The sequence below is a fragment of the Magallana gigas genome, chromosome 3, assembly GCF_963853765.1.
Source record: "Magallana gigas chromosome 3, xbMagGiga1.1, whole genome shotgun sequence".
NCBI classification, from domain to species: Eukaryota; Metazoa; Mollusca; class Bivalvia; order Ostreida; family Ostreidae; genus Magallana; species Magallana gigas.
Genome location: NC_088855.1, coordinates 29,994,746 through 30,021,377, shown reverse-complemented (window position 1 = coordinate 30,021,377; position 26,632 = coordinate 29,994,746). Strand labels below are relative to the sequence as shown.

Here is a 26,632-nt window from a genome sequence, read left to right as displayed (position 1 = left end):
AAAGGGGCATGGTCACGATTTTAGTCAAAAATTATTTTTCCGCTTTTGATACATATTTACAATGCTTCAGAAATGCATTTTTAATATGCAACCGGAATTTGATTGTCATTTGTTGAGTTATAAGCGAGTTTCAGAGCTTGAAATTTTTCGCTATGTAAACAAAGCGTTTGTTTACATTTTGAACGTTGAAGTAAAAATTTCAGCTTTAAACCTTAAACGAATGTGTTAAACGTTAGGAACTGTTTATCTATGCTTAAAATAAATGAAAAGATAGACAATAAGATTGGTATATTGAACCTATGTAAAAAAAAAAAAAAAAAAAAAAAAGGGCACGAGCCTTGTTTACATGACAAAGAATTGTGAGCCCTGTATCTTGCTTTTAACTGTACGAATGACTCTCAAAAATTTTTTATCATTAGAAATGCATTTCTAAATCATTGTAAATAATAAAAACATAAAAATAGAGTTTCCCCAAAATCGTGACAAAGCCCCTTTAACGCTTGTTCAAAAAACAAAATAAACTCGCTTTTTTTCCTATTAAGGACTGATACAAAATTAGAAGGAATGTGTGATCAATCCTACAGCAATAGTTATTTTGGCTATAACTGTTTAGTATTTTAATGTAATAACATTCGAAAAGTTTATAATTTTAAGTGTCTTTTTCGGCTCTTAATCAAAATGACCAGGTAGTGAAGACATATATGAAAATAACTCTCGAGCAGATTATATATATTATGAAAACCGGAATTTTTACTTTCTTAGAATTTTGATATCGGTGAACGATATGTTGATAAATTAAATAGATGAATAAATAAATTATGCTCATGCATGCAATTCATTTATTTATCCAACGTGCGTGTAATATGTTATTATTACAAAGTCTCTAAATGAGAACCAAAATCTATACTATGAACAAATAATTCCCAGAAAATCAAGAGTTATCAAACATTGGTAGCGTTTGTTAAATATGTTTATTATTAAACGAACGATTACTCTTGCCGAAACAAACATGTGACAAATACGTGAGATACTGGAGGTTCATTGACTTGTTATTGTATATTGACACCAGCGAGGGCCAAATATTGCGTTTTCACATACATGCAATTTCCATTTTGTGGTATGATAATATTTACAGATGATACATGTATTCACTAAACAATACATTAAAAAAAAATATTATCAAAACATTAAGAAATAAAAACAAAATGAATTTTGCATTCTATATGTAGACAAACGTTTCGTAACTCTAAAAGTAAATTTTTCTGAAAAACTGAAGATGGACGACATACTCTGATATTCATTAATGTTTTAATAGCAAAAGCACAAAAAAGATAAATTTAACAGACAATATATAGACTTAAATATAAGTTCTTAACTTTTAATATTGGAGCACTGCCAAAAAGGTTTTAGCGGAAAACAAAATCTGCAAATTTTAGTCCGAATTTCTTCTGTTTGGCTAAAAGTCTATTTTTGTTTGAGCCTAATTCCATAATAGTGTAGAAATATCGAATGTTATGTCAATAATAATTCATTTCATAAATACTTTTTGTGTTTAGAACAAATTTTACTCATGATATTGAACTTTATAACAATCTGAATTTGAGAACTCAAACCCTGAGTAAACAACACCCTTAAAGATACCTTTCACGTCACACGACGTATTAACACCAGGCAGCAGATGGAGTTCTTATTTGAATTAGATTGTAATTATTTAGACATGGATAAAAATGCGAATCACTAATTATCAGCCATTTCTAAAAAAAAAAAAAAAAAAAAAAGGAGTTACTGTAGTGGAAACTGATTTGAAGTAGAAGAAAAATAGTGACGATTGTATCGAGCAATCTGCAGCTTACTCTCTCTTGTTTTCCAATCATTTATTTCATTATTTAAAGTCTTAAATTCTAGAAAATAAAACAAATTAAATTAAACACATTTATTTAGTCCAAAGAGCTTGTCGGTGCTTATGTAGAGCTCCAAACTGCGCTCACTTTAAATTTCAGTTTTGTGGCGAAATTTCTTAAATTTTTGAGTCGGTGAAAATTTGTTTCGTCTTAATCTTTATCTTACCAGAAATGTCATTATGTTGAATTACATATTAAATATTAATTTAAAGTTATTAATAAACACTGATAGTTTTAATTTACTAAATGCTATTTTCTGGAAACTTCTCAAAACGTTTGTCCTTTTAAATTTTCACATTAATAATTTGAAAATATATACTAAATGTATCTAACTGTATAGCTGAGGTTTGATTTCACTCACTCAAAAATAAGGCAAACATTCCCTACTACAACTACGACAAAATGTCTCATAACCGTTAAACTGTCATAGCAACATTTAAGTCTTGGTTTAGTTCGATGCTGTGCTAATATAAATGAACATTTGTGTCAATATAAAAGGACATTCGTTCGTGTCAATTCTGTCCATCACAACGACAATATCGCCTGTAGAATAAAATCTTTCTAAGTGAATCTTTAGCTTATGAACACAATTCAAGTCTTCTTTTCTTCGATCATACATGTACTATGTAATATACTTTTTATATTGAATAGATTTGTCGATCATATCAACGCAGTGATCAGAAATGATAATTAATATTGAACTTTTTATTTGGTTCCGCCTGATAATTCTATGGCAAACAGGTATATTTCAAAATGATAAACGCACAATGCTCTAAATGACAGGACTGGTTTAAAGTTTCAATGCCTTTCAGATAATGGATATATATACGAATGTCACGCTTTCCTCTTCGTTTAACTAAGCTTTGTTAGCATTTAAATCTATCTGTGGCACTTTGTTCGAGGATTGCCGAAGAGACTTGCTTGAAGACTTTTGAATGGATTTGTGTACTCTGAAATTTAAAACTTCAAATTCGTCGCTATCATGCAGCGAAAGACAGAAAAAGTAAAACTGATTACATTGTGGTAGGAACGCAAGTATATTGGAGAAGTGCTTTATTACTGAGAAGGTTTATAATGATTTGAATTGTATCGGATTTTACAAACCTATTTGGATGTGAAATATACTGGTTACCAGTTAATCAACATCAAATGGTAAATCTTATTTGAATTTTTTTTTTTTTTTTAGGTTTGTTTGACTGTTGTTTGTTTAAACTTTTATCAACAACTGCTGAGTAATTTTGGATTGTCAAACAAATTATGAACATTTCATTTTAATAAAGAAAATGTCTAGCATTTTAAATCTGTTGTAAATATTGAATTATAAAGATCAATATCCGTAATGCAAGTTCGTGTTTGTTCACATGTTCCTAATAGACCGGCTCACTAAGTAAAACCGCTGTAAGTCATTTTAAATGCAATTAAACCCATAATCGTTTTAAAAATAACAATACAAAATGTGCCCTCTGGAAAAGTCCGGTTTAAATTAATTTAACCTTTATTGGATTAAATTTGAATTGAATCAATAGAAAATACCAAATACACACACACTGCCGATATGACTCAGGTTCCACGGATCTTAAAATTTGAAAACGATAAGCGTACAATGTACATAGATATCAATTCGAATTAAATTATGGCAAACTCAAGATTACTTAAATAAGTCTGTCGCTATGAATGTGATTTTTAATGCAAACACACACATAACTAAACATAGATGATCGGTGAATTTAATTACTATTACCTCTCAAATTTCATTTTCTACTGCTTTTGGAGGAACTTTAAATCATATCTCTTACAAATTAAGACCGACAGAGTTGGCAGAAGCCCATAAAGTCCATTCGTTGAATAAGTATAGTGAACTTGTTCTATTAGGAATACCAATTCAAAACAATTTGCCAAAACAGACAATTGCTTCTCACATGGCTTAAATAAATTGTAAAGTACGCACTTGTCGGCAGAAATATTTATAACTTCACTAAGTGGGGGGATTTCACTTGTGGAAACCTCAACAGTTCGCACAGGTAGATTTATCGAAATACATTCAGTGTTAATCACGTAACGAAATTCCCAACCCTTGTAAACTTTTGATATGTAATCAATAGACACGCATTGACAAAACCAATATTTGCAAATGTGATTGCGGATCACCTGCAATGCACACATAACTCGGCGATACAATGGCTTGAACTTTTTTTTCAATTTGCAGCGCAAGGCAGCCAAAAGAACTTACTAGGATAAACATGGCGTTAACGGATTTAAGAAGTCCGGACGGAACTTTTACGCTGTTCGTTGTCTTACCAACAGAGGAAGTATGTACCCTACGCCGCCTTCCCTCGGGAATTTACGTTAACGAAGTGAAAGGAAAACTGGAGGTGGCCGCGGGCTTGCCCTCCTATATATACCGGCTAACTTACCCGGACGGGGAGTGTCTCAGTGACAAGGAGCGGTTACTCATCCAGGAGAACGTCAGAGATGGCTATCTCCTTCGTGTCCAGATCATGGAGTCTTGGGAGGAACTGTACCAAGCGGTGATACAGAACAACACGGAGTATGTGTATCACAGTGGCGGGGTTCATATGAAGGGGAGCGTCGTTGTTGGACAGACTGACGAGAAAATAGAACAAATGGTCCAAGAACGATCAACGGCGGCCTTGTTCGTAGCCTCCTTTACTGGCCTAATGAAAATGTGCAATTTACTTACATCGATAGGTACTTTTTCACAACTTCAAACAGTTTCTGAACAAGATCTAATTACCTCGCAATCATGCATTCTCTATCAATTAGGTTCTTGATTGATTTATCACAGAGCAAAATTTGAATTAATGTAACAGTTATGTTTTAAAAAATTATTAATTCAAACGTAATTTCTTTTGATTACAGGTGTAAATGTGAATGGACGTACTTATTTTGGAAGAACAGCGCTGCACGCTGCCGTCTGTAAAGATCGCATTCATATTGTGAACATGCTGTTAGATGCAGGAGCAAGTGTTCATATCAAAGATGTGTACTCAAAAAGTCCCGTGGATTTGGCAAAATCCCTACAATCTTTTCAAAGCGAAAAGAGGCTGCGATTAATGCAGCTAAATCTACGAGGTCAAAAGGATACAGACTCCTTCGGCAAACAGAGAGTGTTTAGCACTTCACATTTACACGATCCTAATAAATTTGATTCTAAAAAGAACTATAAACCTAAGGCGACATCTGCTGGGAGTAATTCGCGATCAATCAATGCTACAACGTCATCATACAGGCAGGAGTTACCACATAAGTTACTGTCAGCTCGCACGGATAAAAACAACAATGTGATCAAATCAAACGTGGAAAGTTTTTGGGTGATATCGCAAACCAGCCCGATCTCGAGAGAACTGGATTCTGCTTTGGAGAAAAAATATCGAAACTTTCTAGAAAACAATGACAAACTCATTCAAAGTAAGCAATATCCTTCTCATTCTAGTAAATCCCGTATTATTAAGTTCAGGAAGGATTCGTCAGAGATTGTTGTTGCGAAATCTTCTGTTGAAGAACATAAGTCGGAAGTGGTCAAATCCGTTGACAATATGGACAATGATTCAATTAAAACGCAATTAAATCCCGGAGAAAAACTAAATGGACATACAGGTAACAATAAAGACGACAGTCCTTCAGTTTCTCCAAGGGAGCAAGATGAACATAATCGTCCTACCAGTAGGAAAAGCAGTTTGAAATCTAAAGGCTCATGTTCACCTAAAAATGTTCGCTTTTCTGCCAAAGCAAGGTAATTTCTTTAAAACTATATTTTAAGTTTGATTAGTTAGTAGTTATACGATGTGCATGGTTAGAATGCACAAGCAAATATTGAAATACGCAAGTTTTAGTCAGCAGTGGTACGCACAGTCAAGCACATGGAATAGATTTAGCGTAGCCTGAAATATTTTTTCATCAACGTTTTTTACTGTGTCACATGTATTAATCCCATGAACCTCTGGTAACATTACGTGTGATTTCAAATATATTAAAGATGTTGTACTTATAAATGATTTTACAGATCTGTGAAGAACCTTATGAAACCAGAAACAATGGAGTCGTTTAAGGAATTCAAAAGAAGGATATCTTTAGCTGCGAATCGGTCGGACAGTGCTCATTCCTCCTCATCAAGAAATTCAGGGATTTCACACGAAAGTTGGTTACGCAAAAAGCAAGCAGAAGAGCGGCGGAGAACAAAATCAGAGTCATCGGATTCGAGCAACAGCGATGCTGAAGAAGACTCTGATGCCTTCAAGGAATGGGTTCAGAAGAAGAAGGAAGCTCATTATGGTCCCCCAAGACAGATAACTCGTCCTATTCATGGTTTGATTCAGCTAGGGTCAACCGACATTGGAGATGGAAGTAATCCCGACCCCATCCACAATATGAAATCTTACAACAGTTGGATAAGTCGACGACAAAAATCCAAGAAAATCCCAAATGTTGAAAGGTTAAGAACTTTGCAAGACTTTATGGCACAAAAGAAAAAACTGGAAGAGAAACGACAGCAATTACTAATGACGGCCATTACGTACGAAGAATGGATGGATTACCACGATGAAAAGAAATATTTAATCCAAAAAATACTTCGTGCTGATTTCGAACAGCTACAAACCATTGAAAAGGAGGAGTTTGTAAAAAGAGCTCCTCACCAGATATCACATGATGATTGGGTTGAAAAGGCTAAGAAACGAAAGGAAGAGGAGCTAGTTAGACAAGAAAAACAACGAAAGTTTTTGGAAGAAGAGGACCGGTACAAAAAAGTCAACGGGAAAAGTAGCGCGGCCATTCCACATTCTGAGTGGTTGCGATTGAAAAGAACGGCTCAACCACAGCCTCGATATCCGGTGTCACCTAGACCGGACTCTTTGTGTGGATCTGCGCAGACGCGAAAAGAAGCTGAAGAGGCGTACGTAAAATGGTCGTCTGCAAGACGAGATGAGAATTCCAAATCTACTTTACCCATTGGACAGAAGCACTCCACACATTTGATAAGTGTGAAATAGACATTCTGTGATATTTTTGAAATGCAAATTTCCTTTTGTAATATATACATACGGTTGCTTTAATACTTGTAAACATGAATGTGTTAAACTGAAAGTGTTAATTTTATTCATGATAAATTAAATGCTTTTGTTTTATCAATGTGCTATTCCAATTCACGTATTAATTTTTTTTTCAAATAAGATTACAATAAAATATTATATATTTGTATGCATTTTAAATGAAATTAAACTAAAACAAAATTTTTTGATTCAAAGATATAATTAATATTCAGACAAAAGTTACTCAAGATTAGTTTATATCGTTGTTTAATAAGACATTAAAGCTGTTCGATCTTTTTTGGCCATTACAGTTTAACAATCGTTTGCTCAAACATACATTGTACCCCTTCTCATAATAATAACGCTCAAAACTATCACCAAATTATACCCATATGATTAGTGTAAGAAATAAGGAGGTGTTAGCACTAACAAAAATAAGTTTTGCCGTCTATAGTTGTCTGTCTGGCATTTAAAATATTTTTAGAAATATAACCTGATAAGGATTGTTTTAGTAAGGATTTCAATGACACATAGCTTGTTGGAGAACTTTATATCACCTGTCCCAAGTATCACTTAAATTTTTCTTGGAAGAATCCTTTGCAAATACTTAAACTAAGACAGATTAAATGAAAGCAGTCATACCATATAACATATTTCCAATACTTTTGAAAATGTAATTGGTAAAAATCTAATTTATACCCTCTGCCTGTCGAACTTGAAAACGAATTTGAAACGTTCATATCTTGAAATGCCTAGCAAACCCAGCCCTCCATTTGTTGTTAACTTTGATTAATAAAAGAATGCCATGACGAAAGAAAACGGAGTGGGTTTATTATTTTATTTTTTGTTGTAATAATTTTAAACTGATTTAGTTTTTTTTTTAATTAATTAGACTTAACACACTATTTGTTAAGTTCCGTTATGGAGACAAACATTGTAAGCCCAGGAAAGATAGCACCTGTTGTAAGACCCCTTTGTTCTTTCAGAGACATAAATAACAGAGATTGGCTACTCCGCCATTAGCGTGTTTTGTTGTTGAAAAATGGTACGGGACCAACCTTACTTTAAGAGCTACATTTTAGTGAACTGAGATAATGATCTTAAACCAAAAGTATATTGTTTTAATGAAAAGTGTGCGTAGGATTTAGACATTTTTGAAACAAAAAATTGAAAAATAAGATTAATATATAGAAAATATATTGGCCAGCTATAAAACATCGACGAAATCCAATAGCCAATTGCCTCCTAAAACTCCTCTTTTAATATTGTTTATATGACATCAACTCATGAAAATATACTAATTTGTTACGCTTTAAGCTATCCTTTAATCAATAAGCAGCCCATATATTTTACCTTTAAAATATCTGATTGTTTGTAAATCTGATCTGTAAAAAGAGTTCTTTTTTATAGTAAAAAAAAAATACGGTGGCGATCATAGAGCACTCTTAAAGTTTACATCCATGCAAACGGTCGATGGAATATATGCTAATTTAATTTACTGCCATGCACTTGGTCGAGGCAATATACATGTATGTTAACTTTACTCGTTTTTAGATACTAGATATGTGTCTGTTATAACTTATCATATATTAGATAATTGCTGATTACCCCTCTCCTTGAAAGACGGTATACAGAGTTGAAACAACTTATAGTTTATCGGGTGATCAGTAGAGAACATTACAATTATTCAATGGTTAAAATGCTATTCGACCGACTTACCAATTTTCCAATATTTCTCATCTTTAAAAAAAAAGAATGAAAAAAAAAACACGATAAAATAATGATGTTGCCATGAATGAAATCGACGCTTTAATACTTCAGTAGAACAAGTGAAAGCAATATTCTAATATATTACCTATTATCTTTTGAAGATATTTGTTCTTTTTGCTTTGTTTTTATGCGACTACGGTAACTATTAATATGATTTGATACTGTGTGGTTAATATCAACAAAAAACAAAAGTTGCAGAATGAAACGGTAATAACATTTATATTATCAAAATAATACTACTCTACTTAAGGTATTTATTTCAACTCAAAAGCATGTTGTGGTTCACTAAAAAATAAATTTTCTTTGATAACATTAATGTTTAGAAATTTGTTTTAAGAAACGTAATAATGAATTAAATTGATTTAAAATATGTAGTCATTAAGAGGTCGAAACGGAAGTCCTCGCCCGTCTAGGACCCATGTACCCGGTTTGAATCCGGTAATTAAACACCAACTAGTGCATTAGCCAATCTAGTGACAGTGTTTCAAAAAGCGTCCACCAGTGTTGCATCTTGCTCTCCCCATACTGTATCCACGCCTAACTTGGACTCATGGTCTGAACCTACATGCATTCCTGCATTTCGGCATCAACCTAGTTCTGCTCCTGGGCCATCTATATTTAACTACTATCAATCAAGCCCCGTCATAATGATACATCCAGGTTATCTGGCAAGTAAAAATATCAAAATCGTTAAAAAAAATCCAGGAAAATGTCAGGTATTTCGGAACAACATACAGTAAGCCAAAGAAAGATAATTCTCGCATGCAATTCCCTTGATAACCATCGAGTAAACCCTATTTTTCATACACTGCAAATATTCATATCTATCCCTTTTTAACGAACTACACATTTAAATTAGAAATTTAATTTTGGCGTTTAAGAGAAGTCGGACTAACAAATTGTTTTAGTACATATGTACTATATTCACTTTGGCCGGACTCCTAAGTTCAAAATGACTAAAATTCTAAGAAAACAGTTTTGGAAAATTTGCATTTTTTTCACCAAACTTGTCATATCCAAAATATCTCGCCCTACATTTTCCACCATTGTGTAAATTCGTCAAACCGCGTTCCTGAGCAACCCGTTCTTAAAAATAAATTCTTACATCAAAACTAAAAAATCGCATCACATTTTTCCATTTTATTTATTAACTTTTTTGTGTTAACCAAAAATGTCCCATCCAAGGTATGAATATCTTGCCGCGATGCATGATGAATCCGTCCTACACATTTCGCCATGACGTAAATTAGTCAAACCGCTTTCTTAATTACCTCGTTCTAGCTGGAAAGTTCTAATCCATTATTTCGCTAGAGGTCGCGCTTCGCTAGCTTCTATCTTAAGACTATCAAAACTAAAATTGCTCAATCAAGAAACGAATTGCCTTATTTCATTTATTCAGCATTTGTCAAATCTTTACTTCGATGTGTAATCCAGGTAAGTTTCTAATAATTATATACTCACTGTTTACGTAATCAATCAATATTATTTCATTGCAATCATATATTTTGATGCAAATATATACTGGACAGTAACCGCCCGCCTCAAGCTGGGCAGTCCCCAGTCAATAAGGTATTGTCCCGCCACAGTCTGCTATCCTCATGGGGTGCATGGGGATTAGGAATGCTCCGAACTGTAGACTGTAATATACGCACCAAGCAACAAAAATACACAAAGAAAGAGACCAGCTCTTAAACTGGGAAGCTGGAAGGTCCGGACAATGTTGACGGGACTTTCCAACGACATGCAGGATATAGACGACACGCGCAAGACAGCAGTCATAAACAACGGCTTCGACAAAGCGTAGATATCGCTGCTCTTCAGGAAACAAGGCTGGCAAACTCTGGTACGTTGAAGGAAAAGGACTACACCTTCTTCTGGAAGGGAAAACACTCTGATGAGCCAAGAGAGCACGGTGTAGACTTTGCAGTCAAAAACAGCCTACTGAGTACTTGAACTTGTTTTAACATTATTTGGAGTTAAAGTACAACTTATGCACCTTAAAACAGATTTTCATAAATTTACCAATAATTCAAAGAGGGATCACATAAGAAAAACGTGTTTGATCTATTTAACCAAATCTTTTGTTGAAAAATTGCGAGTCATCAAAAGTATAAAGTAAATTCTCTCTCTCTCTCTTAAAGTTTTTCTACGTAGAAAAATGACCCCCGGTCATTATTATACAGGGGTCACTTTTCGTCGTTACACCGGTAAATGATCAGTTCTCTGGTTTTATACATTTACTTATATCAAAATATGGTGTTATAGGAAACAAGATCATTGCGCGCTCTCTCTCTCTCTCTCTCTCTCTCTCTCTCTCTCTCTCTCTCTCTCTCTCTCTCTCTCTCCAAAATATACTCAACGTATAATCAAGCCTTCAGTCATACATGGATAGGTGTACACTAAGAACAACAAGCATGGGTCGATATGTTTTGTTGACTCTGTTTTAATTGGCTTAGTTTGTTGCGGCTGGAGCACAATTAACGAGATCGATGGAATTAACAGCCTGGTCATATTAAAGCAATATGAGCTGCATTTTTTATGTTGAATTTTTTTTTTTTACTAAAATGTTCTTTTCTACTAAAATGACAAAAATATCATGGTTTTTAAATTTCTGTTTGCCATTTTTGTGTGTGGAAAAGGTCGTTAAGAAGCCTTATTTGGAGCAAAATTTAATTATTGTCGTCCTGTACAAAAATTGATTTGCTATATATTTCCTAGAAGAGAAATATTTCCTTTGACAAAAATTAATGATTTTTTAAAATCTTATTTATCATAAAAGTTTAAGTTATGTGCAGACTTATCATACTTGCAGGTTTTTGCAGCAAAATAAAAATCTAAAAAAATACAGCTTATATTGCTTTAAATAAGGGCTTGTCATGATCTAAAAGAAATAATTCAATTACCTATATTATAATATTAATTTTGTAACCTTGCCGGTTAGGAAGGTGTATTGTCCTAATGTATGCTTACTGTATATTGCAATGGCCGACAGTTTATAAAAATAACATATATAAATGCACAAGTATCTCTAACGCTTAACGAAACAAGCAAATATCTACACTCCATAATAAACCATTCAAATATTAATTTTTTTTTTTAATTAAAAATGTGTTTTAATATTTTTTAGTGACGGTGAAGGCGCAGTATTAAAATTACTTATAATTGTACCTTTCCAATTTAATCCACATTTTAAGATAAGCGTCTACATGAATGGTCTATGGCATTAATATCAGTTTCATAACTTACATGTAGATCCTGTAGACAAAGTTAAATTTTTAATTGATTTTCTATAATGTACTTATAAATCCTTTTCCAAGCGAACTTTACTACCCCCGAAGTTGTCAATCACCATTATACATATTCATTCATGCATTTATCCTTTCGATATTAATTATAATATGCCAATGACGAGCTAGCATCTACGGGCTTAGGGGCTGCTCTAAATGGCTGCTAGCTTCAGCCTTTTTGTCCGTCTATCTCAACACGACTTACATGTGTAGATCGGTGTATATGCATTTTAATCTATAAATATTTGTGTTATATAGCTTGCTCTCTTTCAATCTATCTTTCAATCCTCATATACAACTATCTATCTTATGTTTTACTGTATGCATGTTTGAAACGCATAAAATCAATGATAGTACTTATAAATACAACAATAAAGTAGCAAAAGATTCAGACATATGTTACCAATGTTAAGCGAATTTAGGAAAATGAAAATTTTATTTAATAAATGTCTTAAATGTTTGTACAATTAATGGATGCAACAGCAACACTGAATGATAAAACGTTTGTATTACTAGCAGTTGGAAGTGTTTCATTAGGCATTAAGTCTGCTGTTCATTTGCAACGCCTAATGACACAATTCTATCATAATGCGGCGGTATTCCATATCAACGTTGGCGATGCCAACAGTTAATGCAATAATTTAAAGCATTAGGTGTTGCAAATGCAACTCTTAATGATATTTATATCATTAAGCGGCGTTGTATCATTTACGGTTGTTAATACAATGCTTTTGGTTTATTCTTGAATCATGAAATTGCATACGGCGATTTTAGGAAACAAAATTACAGTTTGATTTTTGTTGTAGTAACGGCAGTCTTAACAAATAGAATCAGCCCCACCCCACCCACCCCCCCCCCCCCCAATCAAAATTTGCATACAGTGTCCTTTTTAAAAAAAAAGAAAAAAAGAAAAGAAAAGAAGTGTTTATCTTGCCCGGACTGAACAAAGGCAGAGGTAATGCCGCATATCCTTGTAAAATCCATCCCCGCTTTGTCAGTCTCGGTCCTCCCATCCAATCTAATGCGACGAATCGGGGAGCGGATTGAAGTTCTAATTTTAATCAAATTGTCCTTTCATCGCACATGTATGACGGGAATAGAGTCACATACCTAAGTACATGCTCATGATTAAATACCTCTGCAGTTGCCTCATCAGATTACAGGTATAAAAGTACAAACTGTAATAAATACACGTCACTTCACTTGAACGATTGAGTGCCCTAAAGCTGATTCAGAATAGAGCTGCCTCATCTTTATTCTTCATCCTGTGAATTTACTAGTTGTCAATGTCATTAAAACATGGGACAGCCGACGTGAAGTAAAAGAACAAGAAGCTTCAAGCAACAGCTGGGTTTTTTTCTTTATAATTTCACACAAGATTTCATGTTTATTTTTCTATAACCAAGTTAAATAATTGATTTCGACGAATAAGGAAAGGCGTCGCTCAGAAGAAACGCATCATGAAAAAGTAAGTTATTTTATATTTATCTTAATGTATTAATCCACTGGTACAACTATTATGAATGTCTGATACACACACACGGAGTAATGTTTTTTGGTAACAACTGAACACAATGTCATGTTTTCGAAGTTTCCTCATCTGTCTTGAAAAAAGAAATTATTTTCACTTATAACGTTTAGAGCATCTAACACCAGTGCCAAGTAATATAGCAATTCGTTCGAATCTTATACTTTCCTTCAAATCATTAATAGGCTTGTTCCATGAACTTTTAGCCAAAGGATACAAATGATGATTTTATTTGACGTACAATTTAAAGTGTGAATCAGCAATTTGAACGAACACACATAAAACATATTTGGAAATCTTGTTTCTCCTCATTTTTGTTGTTGTTGTGGGGTTTAGGGGTTTAGTTAATAGTAAATTGACCACTTGGTTGAAAACAAATTACTCTAATTTATTGTTAAAACTTGATTTGTTGTTTTATTTGATATACCGTTTACCAAAGAAAAACCCCATTAGTATGAACTATGTCATCTAAATGAGAAAAAGGGCATTTTTCACAAGTCAGTCGCTTTGTATACATATTGATATAAAAACGCATATATTGGTATTGAATATGTTGAAAGAATTGTTTTTAACGGTCCTTTTTTATTTCGTAGTAAATATGATTTCATTAGGTAAAGGTTTGTACGGTGATAATTGTATACTGTCACATTTATAATGAAGTATGTTTCAAAGATGATACATGATGTTGACTCTAAAAAAATATGTACATGTAACCTGCCCCCGGGTCTTGTGTTGTTTGACAGACGTGTGTATTACAGGTATATCTAATCCAAACCGAATGTAGCTCTTACGTTTTAATATTTTGATGAAAAAGGTTGTAGTTCTAAACGATGTTTACCGTCCGTAACGCTCAATTCAAAAATCGATTATTTCACAAAAATATAAACAATGGAACTAACTTGAAAGTCACATATTCATGCACGAGTCATTTTCAACTTATCTTCATCTTGATATATAACAATCTTCAAAAATGAATAATATAAAAAAAAATGGACAAAAAAGTCTTAAGTTATAGCAATTTATTATTTTCTACTGAAGTACGTGTAAACGATTTTTAGAGACTTTTCGCCCAATCTAAGATGCAATATTTTTATGATGATACGGTCGCTCAAGACACTCGGGAAGAGTTTCTCATGTCAGTTATGCCAACATGTCAGATTTCAAACGAAATCATCCCCCAATATACTGGTGCATGTACTTGTCAATATCGGATTAATTTTTTAGTAATGACAATCAAATAATATGATATTTGAGTTCAGATACTAAATAAATAAAAAGTATTTTAAATGATCAATTTCTCCATTAACGAATCGCTCTCTTATGATCTACATGTATCAATCCTAAAGGCACAATGTAGTTTATTATGTCATGGGGCAAAACGGGCATTTTATACGTAATAATTATATAAACAAGCACTTTACCTAACAATGCATTCTTTCCATGGTAGAAGACTTTTTTATAATTGAATGTCATAAATTTCCCTTTCCGACAGGCTTATCTTCACTCTTTTATCATACAAATTTCCCACTTAATTCCATTTTTTTTTCAGGATAAAGGAAGAAATTAAATATCATATGAGCCTTTATTTGTATTTCGTCCGTCTTTAATTTTACGTAAAATCCATGAATCTTCGATCGATGACAGATCAACATAAAGGTTTATCACTTCTCAATAAGATGCGCAACGACGAACAACAGTCTGTCCATAAAATAAACAAAGGAAGTAATATTTTTAAGCAGCATGAACCGAATTCCGATGAATATCACATTATAACAAACTGTTTGCTCCAACCCCGGTATCAAAAATTCTGGGAACACGTGTTCAACACAGATGAGCATGGATTTTATCAAGATACTTTTTTGTATTTCAAAGCTAGCTCTCTCTCTCTTATATATATATATATATATATATATATATATATATATATATATATATATATATATATATATATATATATATGGGATAAATGCAAAAAAAGTGGTATAAGAATCGCCATGAATATCACAATGTTACAAACTTTTTGCTCCAATCTTGTAATCAATACACCGAGAACACGTGTTTAGATAAGTTTGGATTTTATTTTCCAATGTTCAAAAGATACATGTTAGTATTTCCAAGATCTATGTATTTCTCATTACATGTATGGATATATGTATGTGAGTGCAAACATCATCATTATTCGTATTTCAATTAAAAAAAAACAAACCCTAAATGCATTTTGACCATTTTTCTTCTTTTTTTACAACGTCCTCAAAGACATCACAGTTACTTATAACTTTGATATACATATCTGTTTTATTTCTACAAATACAATTAAACATGCTGTCACCAGCATATACAGAAAATTGCATTCCATTTAAAATTCAATTTTTTTTTCTATCTAGCGAACTAATTTGTGCTCATAATGAAATTTAAACTGCCTTGCAATTAATAAACGATGTTACATGGATGAAAACTGGATATTGAAATAAACAAATTTCATAACACAATTAAGTTCGGAAATATGACATGAAATTAAATATCTACTGGCTCTTTTATCTATATACTAAGTATGTTGTTCTATATGTATTTTACCGACTTACTATTAAAATATTTAAAGAAAGTTGTAATCCTAGACGCAAGCCATGGGTTTTGTGTCCATTCTATTTCCACAAACAATGTGGAAATAGAATGGACACAAAACCCGTGGCTTGCGACGATGTCATAGACGGTAAAAATGAATTCTTTGATATTTCATGCCATGTGCCATCACGGTTATGATTAAATTTACATATACATGTACATGTGCATACATGTTAGAAGCAAAAAAGTACATATACATAAGTCGGGTTTTCTATGTTTTTCTAATGCTTGCAACCCATGCAAAATATCGAAAGCTGGGAAGGTCTGACTGCATTCAAATTAAAAAATAATAAAAAATAAAATGTCAAATAAAACTGAAATATCAAATTCGCCCATGTTGTGTAGCTACCTGATCAACAATAAGATAGTAAACGAGTATGTACCTAGATTATGAGAAGGAAAATTGAACAAAATGTAAATTTTTATCATTTGTTGTTTCACATGATTAATAGTGTGCATTGGTACCGAATATACCGCTTATTCTCGTACACATGAATGATGATTATGCATTATGATAGTAATATCAACGCTTAAAAAATCAATAGCTCAGTTTGGTTCAATACAAATACATGCACATTCACCCCAAACATGTTCATTTCTTTCAGGACATACAATATAAGCTAGTACATGTATAAGATATGGCGTGAACAGTTTACTCAACCAAATGTTTAATCGTTTAATCTAAAATCTCCGTTTCTAAAAAACAAAAAGACAAAAATATTCCTTTCCTGATTAAGTCCATTTTGTAAAGTGTATATATAATTAATCAAATGTAAAGGAATATTTTGTTCAAATATGAAAAACCCATACAAAAAAAAATAAAATAAAAGAAAGAAAAAGAGTGAACACTGTTTTTTCAACACCACCATAAGCTGTTATAATCAGAAGGTATGAGGGTAACAACAGTAACTAATGGTATGTAATCGTTGGTTTTCGATCTACACCATCCCACTTCCCTTTTGGGATAATTATATGAATATCAAAATAACGATGAATTTAATTGAAAAAGACTTAATGGTAATACCTATCACTTTATTTCAAAAAAGAAGTTTCTTGGGTTATGGAATTAAAATACCTATGTCCGAAGTTTAACTATTTTTTTATTTTTACATTTTTTCAATGTCTTTGTCTGTGATAACACTACGAATCGATTTTTGTACCAAACAGTCTCATCGAAAACATCCACAATTGTCATAAAGGTACAAAGATTTAAACTATTCATAAGTACATAAAAAAATTACCAAAAATAATTGTATATATAACTACATACCGGTAAAACGACAAAGATCTAACAAACTATTCATTTGATATTCTAATATAGATGCATGAGCGACAACCCAATGCATTTATCTTTGCCATTCGAATGGTTTGTAGAATAACTATAAATATTTCAAACACACATACAAGAAAGCACAGTCATACTTTTGTACAAACGTGAAAAATTTTAAAACAATGAATTAAAAAACCACTTGTGTATGCAGCTATAAGCAATTCCCTTTGACAAAATATAATAATAAATGCATGCATATTTCATACTCACATCATTTAAAATAAAAATTGCAATTAGGATGCGTCAGAGAGAGAGAGAGAGAGAGAGAGAGAGAGAGAGAGAGAGAGAGAGAGAGAGAGAGAGAGAGAGAGAGAGTTTTCTTTTAAAAGATGGATTTTAAGTGGCATTACTTACCATTTCCCATAAAATCGTGGATAGCTACGTGTATAATACATAGAAATCATACACCGTCACAAATAGTCTATTATGATTGTGGACAAGAGAACGACAATAATATTTTGAAGATCACAATACTGAATTACTGTAACAGAATCGGCAAATTCTCGTCCTGATTTTGTTTTCGAATTCAATGTACATTAACAAGCGTTTCGACTGATATCAAAACGATTTTGCTACAGCAGATATAGCATTATTCTTTTTTATAACTAGAACTGAGATCACATTTACTGGAATTCTATTTTAGTATATTGCTATGTGCTGTCGATGAATGACTCTTTTTTGCTTTTTGCTTTACTTTCAGATTTCGAGCCCACAGTCTTTTCATTTATGTCTGTTATATAAGCGTTGCAGCAGAGGAGAGTTTACAAAAGCAAATGCAAGGTCAGAGTTAAAAATAATATCTTCATCGTTTCACTACCGTGAAAGTTCTTAAGTGAATAAAAAATCTGTTGTGCCAGTCACTAAATATAGAATGTGAATTTTATGTTTCCAGATAAACTGGACAAGGAATATAAAATGCAAAGACAGAAGAAAGTTATTCGTGTTGACAAAGTAATGCAGAAACACATCTTCCAGAATGTGAGAAATCCACTCGATGAAAAGAAGAATGAAAAACACTTTTTTCGTAACGATGACAAACCAAATATTAAGTGGTTCGACAACAAATTTAATATCAACTTCCCCACGAGTAATCATCTTCACCAGCCATTTCATATACGACGTGCACCCATTCCGTCGATAGGTGTTCCGTGGCCAAAACCACAAAAAATCCGCTCCAGTAGTGACTCTTTATATAGAATCAAAACACTGTCTGCGAAAACAAACTTGACAAAATGTGATTTATTATCCAAAGCGGTTAAACGATACAGAGACATATTTTTCACTTGTCACAACGAACACTTTATCAATAATTTGTTGAACGTACACAATGCTAACTTTACATTTCCAATACAAAAGCCAAGTCTCGAGTATTTGATGTCTCAGCCAGATATTTCAAGACTTTATTTATTAGTCATGACTTGTCCGTCATATCCTACCATATCATCGGACGAGTCATGTAAGTACGTATTTTCATTCATTTACTTGATATGAATAATAATAATCATGTTTGGCAAAGCAATTTACCATTGTAAACAAACAACCCAACTATATTCAGAAATCAGTACATGTATTATTTAAAAAAAAAATATGGTTGTAGATACACTAAAATCATCGAGTAAGGGAATACAGATAAAAGCAAATGAAGTGTGGGGCGCCATTAGAGGTTTGGAGACTCTCAGTCAGCTTATAATCTGCATCAATAACATTGTAAGTGGAACATACGAGTACTTTTATTAAAACATAGTAACGCATTCTTATTCTAGTACATTTTGATGTTAAATAGATACATGTAGAATATACATGTAGCATTGCATTCCAACGAGCCACTTAAGGAACTTACGAACTTAATGGCCATAATAATTATTATGTTTGTTGTTTGAATATTATTGTATGCCATTGGGACTCTTGAGGAGTATACTATATATAAAATGTTGATGATATCATATTTATTTACTACTAATAGATGTCGTAGCATACATAAACTATACATAATAAGATTTTAAATCACATTCTACTTTGGTTGAAATCACATATTCAGTTTTTGTTTTATAGCTTATTATCAAAAGGACAGAGATTACAGACTATCCTCGATTTCCACACAGAGGTATTTTAATAGATTCAGCAAGACATTTCATGAGCAAAACGACGATGTATCAGATGTTGGTACGAATACAAACCCTAGAGTTTCCACTTCCTTCAATAAAAATGTCAAAGATGCAGAATATTTATTGTCAACGTAACATTTTCCCTCTTTTATATTCTGTATATCAAATATTTCATCTTAAGTCTTACTCTTAAAGAGTGTCTTGAAATTCATAATTGGAATATGCGAAACTGAATAATGCTTAATGCACTCTTTTTAAATCGAGCATTTTGCAATGCTCTTCACTAACGGTGTTACTTTCTCTTTATTTGCAGAGTGCTATGGAGATGAATAAAATGAACGTTCTTCACTGGCACTTAACAGATGACCAGTCTTTCCCATTTGAGAGTCAAACATTTCCTGATCTCAGTGGAAAGGTAGTCTATGGAGGCTAAACGGTCGACAAGTTGCCCATCCAATCCATCTGATTGTTTAGAAATAATGTTTCTAGCAATAAACTGTTATTAAGTTTTAAAAAAAAGTATTCATACAGTCTAATACAGAACTCTCCCTTTACAGGAGGTTAGAATAGTCTATAAAATGACCGTTAGTTCTGGTATCCAAGAGATTATTTATTATATCTTTCATTAAAACCTAACGTTGACTACATAAATTAATTCATGTTTTTAATTGTTCAAAGGGATCTTATCATCCCTCCCTGACGTACACCCCAGAAGATGTTCGAGATATCATTGAATTTGCTAGAGTCAGAGGAATACGAATTATCCCAGAATTTGATGTACCAGGTATCATAAATAAAGTTGCTGAAGTTATCAGATTGTTGTTTTTTTCCCACAACAATATTAAAGATTGTCAAATGATCATAAAACCGGACCATGTACCCAGCATCAACTTTATTTGTTGTCAAATGTGTACTTCTGTTATGTAAATTAAGCAAGAATATGCAACAAAATTTTCTATTATTACATTTACAAGCAGGACTTTAGTGTATTGATGTGTTGATATTGGCATATTGGGACAGAACAAGGATGTCGATAAACTAAATTGTAAATTGTAAAAATAAAAAAATAATGATCATTATTTTTCAGGGCATTCTTTTTCGTGGGGGTATGGGCATCCGGAATTACTGACTCAATGCTTTGACAATCGAGGTCCTATATCGGGACACTTTGGACCCATGAACCCGGCAAAAAACAACACATATACGTTTCTTTCAAAGTTTTTCAAAGAAATATTGAAAGTTTTTAAAGATCAGTACATTCATCTAGGAAACGATGAGGTACCACTGGCGTGCTGGTATGTAGATGCCTTAATTGATTTTGCTATAATAATTGCTAATTAAATCACCTGAGAGTAATTTCAACTGTATTCATAAATCAGTTAATTGAATGTTGAAAATTGTGCAAGAAATAATTACATGTATCAATATGCATCACTAAGCGATTATTACCGTGCAGCTAATTGTTTAGTTATAAATTCATTAAAAACACAAACTTTCGAAAATGATTTCAATTTTATACGCAACAAGTTGAATATAAATATCGTTCTAAGAAAATTCAAGAATACAACTCTTACAGGAATTCTAATCAAGAAGTCCGCCAATTTATGTCGAAGATTAATCATATCTCCAATTTTAAAAACGAAGGAACAGCAGCCTGGAATTTCTTGACAGAAAGGTGCTGCTATATACGTTCTTTTTCAAACAAAATATTTCAAACTCTGAGAATATGCTGAAAATATTGACAATGCAATTTTTCAAATATCTTAAATGGGACCAAATGTTGCAATAGATGTTCACTTGTCAGGTATTATTTGTAGATTAATCCAATCGATTAAGAATGTCTCTACGCAGAGAGAAAATGGCGTTAAATTCATTCTATGGCATGAAGCTTTTCAGTCAAATTTAAACGTGAGTTCTGAGCTGTGTTATTTATTTTAATAGGATAGAACTGGTTTTTCATTTGTTAGCACTCAAAAGGGAGAGAAAATTGTTTGGTGAATAAAAGCAAGGATATCTATCCATTGAATTAATTAAAGTGTGAAATGTTCAAGGAATACTTACAAATGTAATAAGCCGACAGTGCAGAAAAAAATATCATTCAATTCATTATGAACTAGATTCCCGGTGATGCAATTGTCCAAGTATGGCTTGGTCCACAATCTCTGGTCGAAGAAGTGACCCGACGAGGATATCACGCCATAGTTTCTTCCTGCTGGTACATCAATATGATCAAATATGGCGTAGTGTGGCCAGAGTACTACTTGTGTGACCCGGTCAGTTATAGTAAGTGTATCTTATGCTCATACCTGTCTCTCCATAAGCACTTGTATCTCATGCCCAGTAAAACTTGATTGATTAACATAACTGTCTCCATAAGCACAGATTATTCTTTTAATTACTGGTGTCATCGCGAGTTCTAATAAGAACCCCACTCTCCACTAATGTTCCCCTTTCGTTCAAAGTTCATTTCATATTCATTCTCACCATGCTATATATACATGTATTAAGAACTTTGAATCAAAATGTAAGTAAACGACAAATACCGTCATAGGAATATGTAATGCTTAAAAGGGGGTGAATTTTGAGAAGTAAAAAGTTTACGCTTGGACGATCGATTTTCTGGATCTTTCTCCTTGCACATATTGTAACAGATTCAGGTACAATAACACTTGAATGGATAATGTATAATTGAGATCCGGATTATTTTGTCAATTTCATCTGTTACGTTTGCATAGATTTTTAATCTGATTAGTTGTATGAAAAAATGCCGTCTATAGCTTGCTATAGGCGTGAAGATATTTTGATTATTTTTAAATGTTATTATTGATAACAAACTTCCATCAGAAAGATATATAAATGATACCATACATGGTTATAGGTTCATTTGATTCATGCACTATAGTACATGTAGTATATTTTGAACAAATATTTGCCGAGTTAAACCGCAACAAAATTGTAAAATTTATTGAATTGGATTTTATAAAAAACATTTGATTTTTCTGTGTGGAATACAAGTCAGGAGACCACGTACAAAATCTAGACAGATTCTCTCCCATTATAATTGTTGATAGGTTTCCGAGGTGATAAGAGCCTAGTTTTGGGTGGAGAGGCATGTCTTTGGAGTGAATTCATCACCAGTGAGACCGCTGTCGGCGTGCTATGGTTGGTATTCGACTGATGTGACATTTCTCTTTTTATATTACATGTAATAATTATGATTAATTAACGGTTAAAAGAGGACATAGGAAAATCTCTGTATAGAAAAAAATAGAAATTGCTTAAGTTTTTTTATTAAAATATATGTACATGCATTAACTTTTACCAGGAAACATTGCCAATATCAGTGTTCTTTCGTCCCACAATTAGGTACCATTATTTAAACATTATGTTAACGTGTATTGTACTATACTAATTAAGCTTATTAAATTCATTTATGCAATTAAAAAACATCAAACACAGGCCTAAGGCATCAGCTGTAGCAGAGAGGCTGTGGAGTGATCAGTCATTGAGGGATGTCAATGAAGCAGCTCCTAGACTAGAGGAACAAAGGTGCAGGATGTTAAGGTAAAAAATAAATTAAGCCATTTGTGAGTGCTCTATTTACATATCGATCCTTTTCCATACTGAAATTATAAAATCAGCCAAAAAATAAGTATATATATGCATAAATTTCGTTTCATCTCGGTCCTTATCAATTGCACGTAAATCAAATAATATTAGAGTTTTGTCATTTCACGATCCTATTTATCAATACCACATTGTGTTTACATTTCTTTCTTTAGACGAGGTCTCCCTGTTGGGGATGTTAGTGGACCAGGTTTTTGTAATGTTAAAGCCACTGCAAATCCTACCTTTCACAATGATAATATGAAAGGGCAAAAACATAAATCAAGAAGTTCAGCGAACATACAGGTACAAACAAAGCAATATGCAAAACGTTACGTTCGTTATCACTTTTAAACTTATCTTTGTTAATTATTCGTACTAACCTACATGTATTTAAGACAATGAAATGAGAAAAAAAAATTATTATTAAAAATTATACATGTATATGGAATGTTTTAAAATTTATGCTGAACTGTACTTTATTCATATTTAAATTACTTGTCAGCTACATGTTACTAGTGTATCATTTAATTTTTTTAAAATAATAATCAGTGTTTTTTATATCATCGTTTATATAGCAAAGTACTCAGAACTTTTAACTTGATACTTGCTAATAGTATTAAAGAAGTAATTTCTTATTCTTCATTTACAATACCAACTTGATAATTACTGGTAATATCTTTTTATCAAAAACTACTGTACATTTATCGATTTATAGTTATAATTAATCAGACAAACCCATGTCAAGGGACTTTACGTATATTTAATTCAAAATGACTCGAACACCAAGATTGGTTTCCTTTTTAGAGTGTTTACTATGTTTCCGCGTGTCTACTTTTGGTGGGGATGTTCCTATTTACGTTTTTCCTGCAAAAATTCAAAACAAAGATGAAATCGGGATGTTTTGATACGCTTCCAAGGTTGGATCTTTAAAGCATCTACACTTCATTATGTACAATATTTACTGCTGATATAATTTTGCTTTCCAAATACAACGTTAAGAATTAACAATGAATATACATCGTTGCCTTAATGATATATAAAGTCTTAAATAAGGGTCTAGTGTGAATTAATGTAAAAAGAAAAGATTGTTACATGTATGAACATTCTTGTCATGTTTTTGTATGTTTAGGAATTTCAATTGAGTATTGTTTTAGTCTTTTTTTGGCGGTGTTTTTTTTTTTACTGTAAAGCATTACAACTGAGTATTGCTTTAGTCTTTAATTTGGGCGGTGGTTTTTTTTTTACTGTAAAACAATTAATATCACTATTTTATAAATTTATGAGTAAAGTACATGTATTAAAATTTACATTGTCACACTACCATGCCTCACTTACCAAATGGGCAAAATAAAAAGCTAAAGATTATTACCAATATTCTCACCACACGTACATACGGGAACATGAAAATTTTTTAACCCTGGTATAATTATTATTTAGATTAATGAGCCGCTAAACAGCATTTATACTGAAGGGAATTCTCCACAGCTTCAAGTCATGCCAAAGGATTCCATTACCAATGGTGTATGTATTTTGTGGAAATCTTTTGAAGAGACGTCTGCATAAAGAAGAAGTATAAATTCTTGAAGGATAACACAATCATACAGAAAATAAGAATGAAAATGAAATCGCTTATGTGCACCCACAGTACTTGTTCTGTTGTTCAAATATTTATAAACATTTTGCTTGCCAGTTTAATTGATAACAAATCTTAGTTATTTGCGGAGATGTTATTAATTTTAGATTGTACAATTTTGTTGTGTTTTTTTTAAGTGATATATTAAAAAGTTGTTTTTTTAAATTACGATGTTTTTTGTTTTTCTACATTTCATAGATACTTATACTAAGAATAAAAGATGCTAACTAAAACATTATACATTAACACACAAAAGACAATGAATGTAGTAAAATAATTGAACCTATTTACTATTTAGTCTGCACGAACTGTAGGAGCTATATTTGAAGGAATACATTCTTCCCTATTTGAAAACTAACAAAAAATGAGTATCACTGTTTATTTTGTAATCCCACCATTGTGTAGTTGTCAGTTTTTCCATTTGTCAATAATCAATTTACAGTCCGTGTATTGTTTTATTATACTTTCATGTTAAATACTGAAATCTGATTGGTTAAGACGCAGTTGATAATCCGTTCTATTACCCTGAGCGTTAGCAACACACTTAGCAACGGGTAACACAACGAATTGTTACATGCGATTAAATCATGCGCGTACGGTTTGCCGTAGAATTCATGTCATTTCTATATAAAAGTAGTAAAAAATTCTCTAAAATTAAGACATTCAGTATGATAAAATAAATAATGCCTGTATGGGAGGGTAACAGTTGAAATTGGCACTCCTCGAAAACCATTGTCAACCTCCGCTTCGCGTCGGTTGACAATGGTCTCCTCGGGGTGTCAATTTCAACTGTTACCCTCCCAAACAGGCACTATTTATATAATGTTGCATTGCATTTTCCCCCAATAAAAGCTACAGAGGTTAATATAAATGGTTGACATATGATATAATTTTTCTTTTGTCAGTTATATCAATGAGAGAATTTGTTGCTAAGGGAATTTCTCTACTTACCTGTGAACATTATTAAGGTATTTCATCTTATCTAGCATATTAAAAGATGTTTTAAATAATTAGAAGTTAATTTTCACCAACTGAAATTCCTGATAACTAACTGCTCTTGATCTGCAGGAAGTCCTTACTTTCACTACGTTTCCCCTATTAAATTGCATCCATTGATTTGCAATTGAGTGATATCTACCCAAAACATAGAAGCCCCAATCACCAAATATGTTAGCTGTATGAATACAAGAACTACTTACGGTTTGTCAACAAAACGTCTGCAGCCTCAAAAGCCTGAAGTATGGGCTTTGGTGACTTTGATGTGCAGTTTCAGGATATGGACATCCTTAGTTTCCTAATTCATGAAGAAAATGAAGATGTGCTGCTTCAAACTATTGATCTGGATTTAGGTTTCTTGTTTTCTGAAAATGAAGACCAAAAACTGGTTTCTACAGTAACTGAAGCTGACATCGATAATTCAGCTCAAATTGAGAATGTAAGTTCATGCCTCACATATATCATACAAAATAGATACAGAATAAAATACAAAACAATTCCTAGAAAGCAATAAATGATGACTTTATGAAAGATAAAATTTCATACCTGCAATATCAACTAAGTTAGCAAACAATTGAATTGAATTAAAAGACAAGTTTTAAAATTGGATATTATCTTATAGGTTCCATAAAAAAGGTTTAAACCAACAACTAGTAAGGATATGGAAGAATTGTTTGAGGCCAGACAAACTTCTAACACAAAACGCAACACACCGTGGGGACAAATATTTCAAGGTACATATACTTACCTTCTGTGGCACCCTCTGTGCAGTAAGCAAATATTCAGTAGTTGACACTGACATG

The 26,632-nt window shown here is 32.5% G+C and overlaps 2 protein-coding genes across 2 annotated transcripts; both read left to right on the top strand.

The window, feature by feature from the left end:
* The first annotated feature begins 2,764 nt into the window (after positions 1-2,764).
* LOC105320155 (ankyrin repeat domain-containing protein 11) lies at positions 2,765-7,049 on the top strand. The gene is made up of 4 exons (XM_011417964.4): positions 2,765-3,053; positions 4,108-4,610; positions 4,782-5,655; positions 5,926-7,049. Exons 2-4 carry the CDS (start codon positions 4,142-4,144, stop codon positions 6,908-6,910), a joined length of 2,328 nt encoding a protein of 775 aa, XP_011416266.3. The 5' UTR covers positions 2,765-3,053; positions 4,108-4,141; the 3' UTR covers positions 6,911-7,049.
* A 6,145-nt stretch (positions 7,050-13,194) lies between these two features.
* Positions 13,195-24,986, top strand: LOC105320156 (beta-hexosaminidase subunit alpha). Its single transcript, XM_011417965.4, has 16 exons — positions 13,195-13,474; positions 18,187-18,266; positions 18,379-18,942; positions 19,084-19,193; positions 19,539-19,649; positions 19,905-20,006; positions 20,270-20,375; positions 20,679-20,886; positions 21,168-21,266; positions 21,409-21,499; positions 21,709-21,874; positions 22,663-22,753; positions 23,051-23,155; positions 23,374-23,503; positions 24,005-24,117; positions 24,638-24,986. Exons 1-16 carry the CDS (start codon positions 13,467-13,469, stop codon positions 24,651-24,653), a joined length of 2,100 nt encoding a protein of 699 aa, XP_011416267.3. The 5' UTR covers positions 13,195-13,466; the 3' UTR covers positions 24,654-24,986.
* The last annotated feature ends 1,646 nt before the right edge of the window (positions 24,987-26,632 follow it).

Excerpts from the sequence above, each read along its gene's own strand:
- LOC105320155 (XM_011417964.4), top strand. The coding sequence starts at position 4,142 with ATGGCGTTAACGGATTTAAGAAGTCCGGACGGAACTTTTACGCTGTTC. Across the intron at positions 4,611-4,781 it reads CAATTTACTTACATCGATAG|GTGTAAATGTGAATGGACGT; the intron begins GTACTTTTTCAC and ends TTTTGATTACAG. Across the intron at positions 5,656-5,925 it reads CGCTTTTCTGCCAAAGCAAG|ATCTGTGAAGAACCTTATGA; the intron begins GTAATTTCTTTA and ends ATGATTTTACAG.
- LOC105320156 (XM_011417965.4), top strand. Across the intron at positions 18,267-18,378 it reads TTTACAAAAGCAAATGCAAG|ATAAACTGGACAAGGAATAT; the intron begins GTCAGAGTTAAA and ends TTATGTTTCCAG. Across the intron at positions 20,887-21,167 it reads GAGGTACCACTGGCGTGCTG|GAATTCTAATCAAGAAGTCC; the intron begins GTATGTAGATGC and ends CAACTCTTACAG.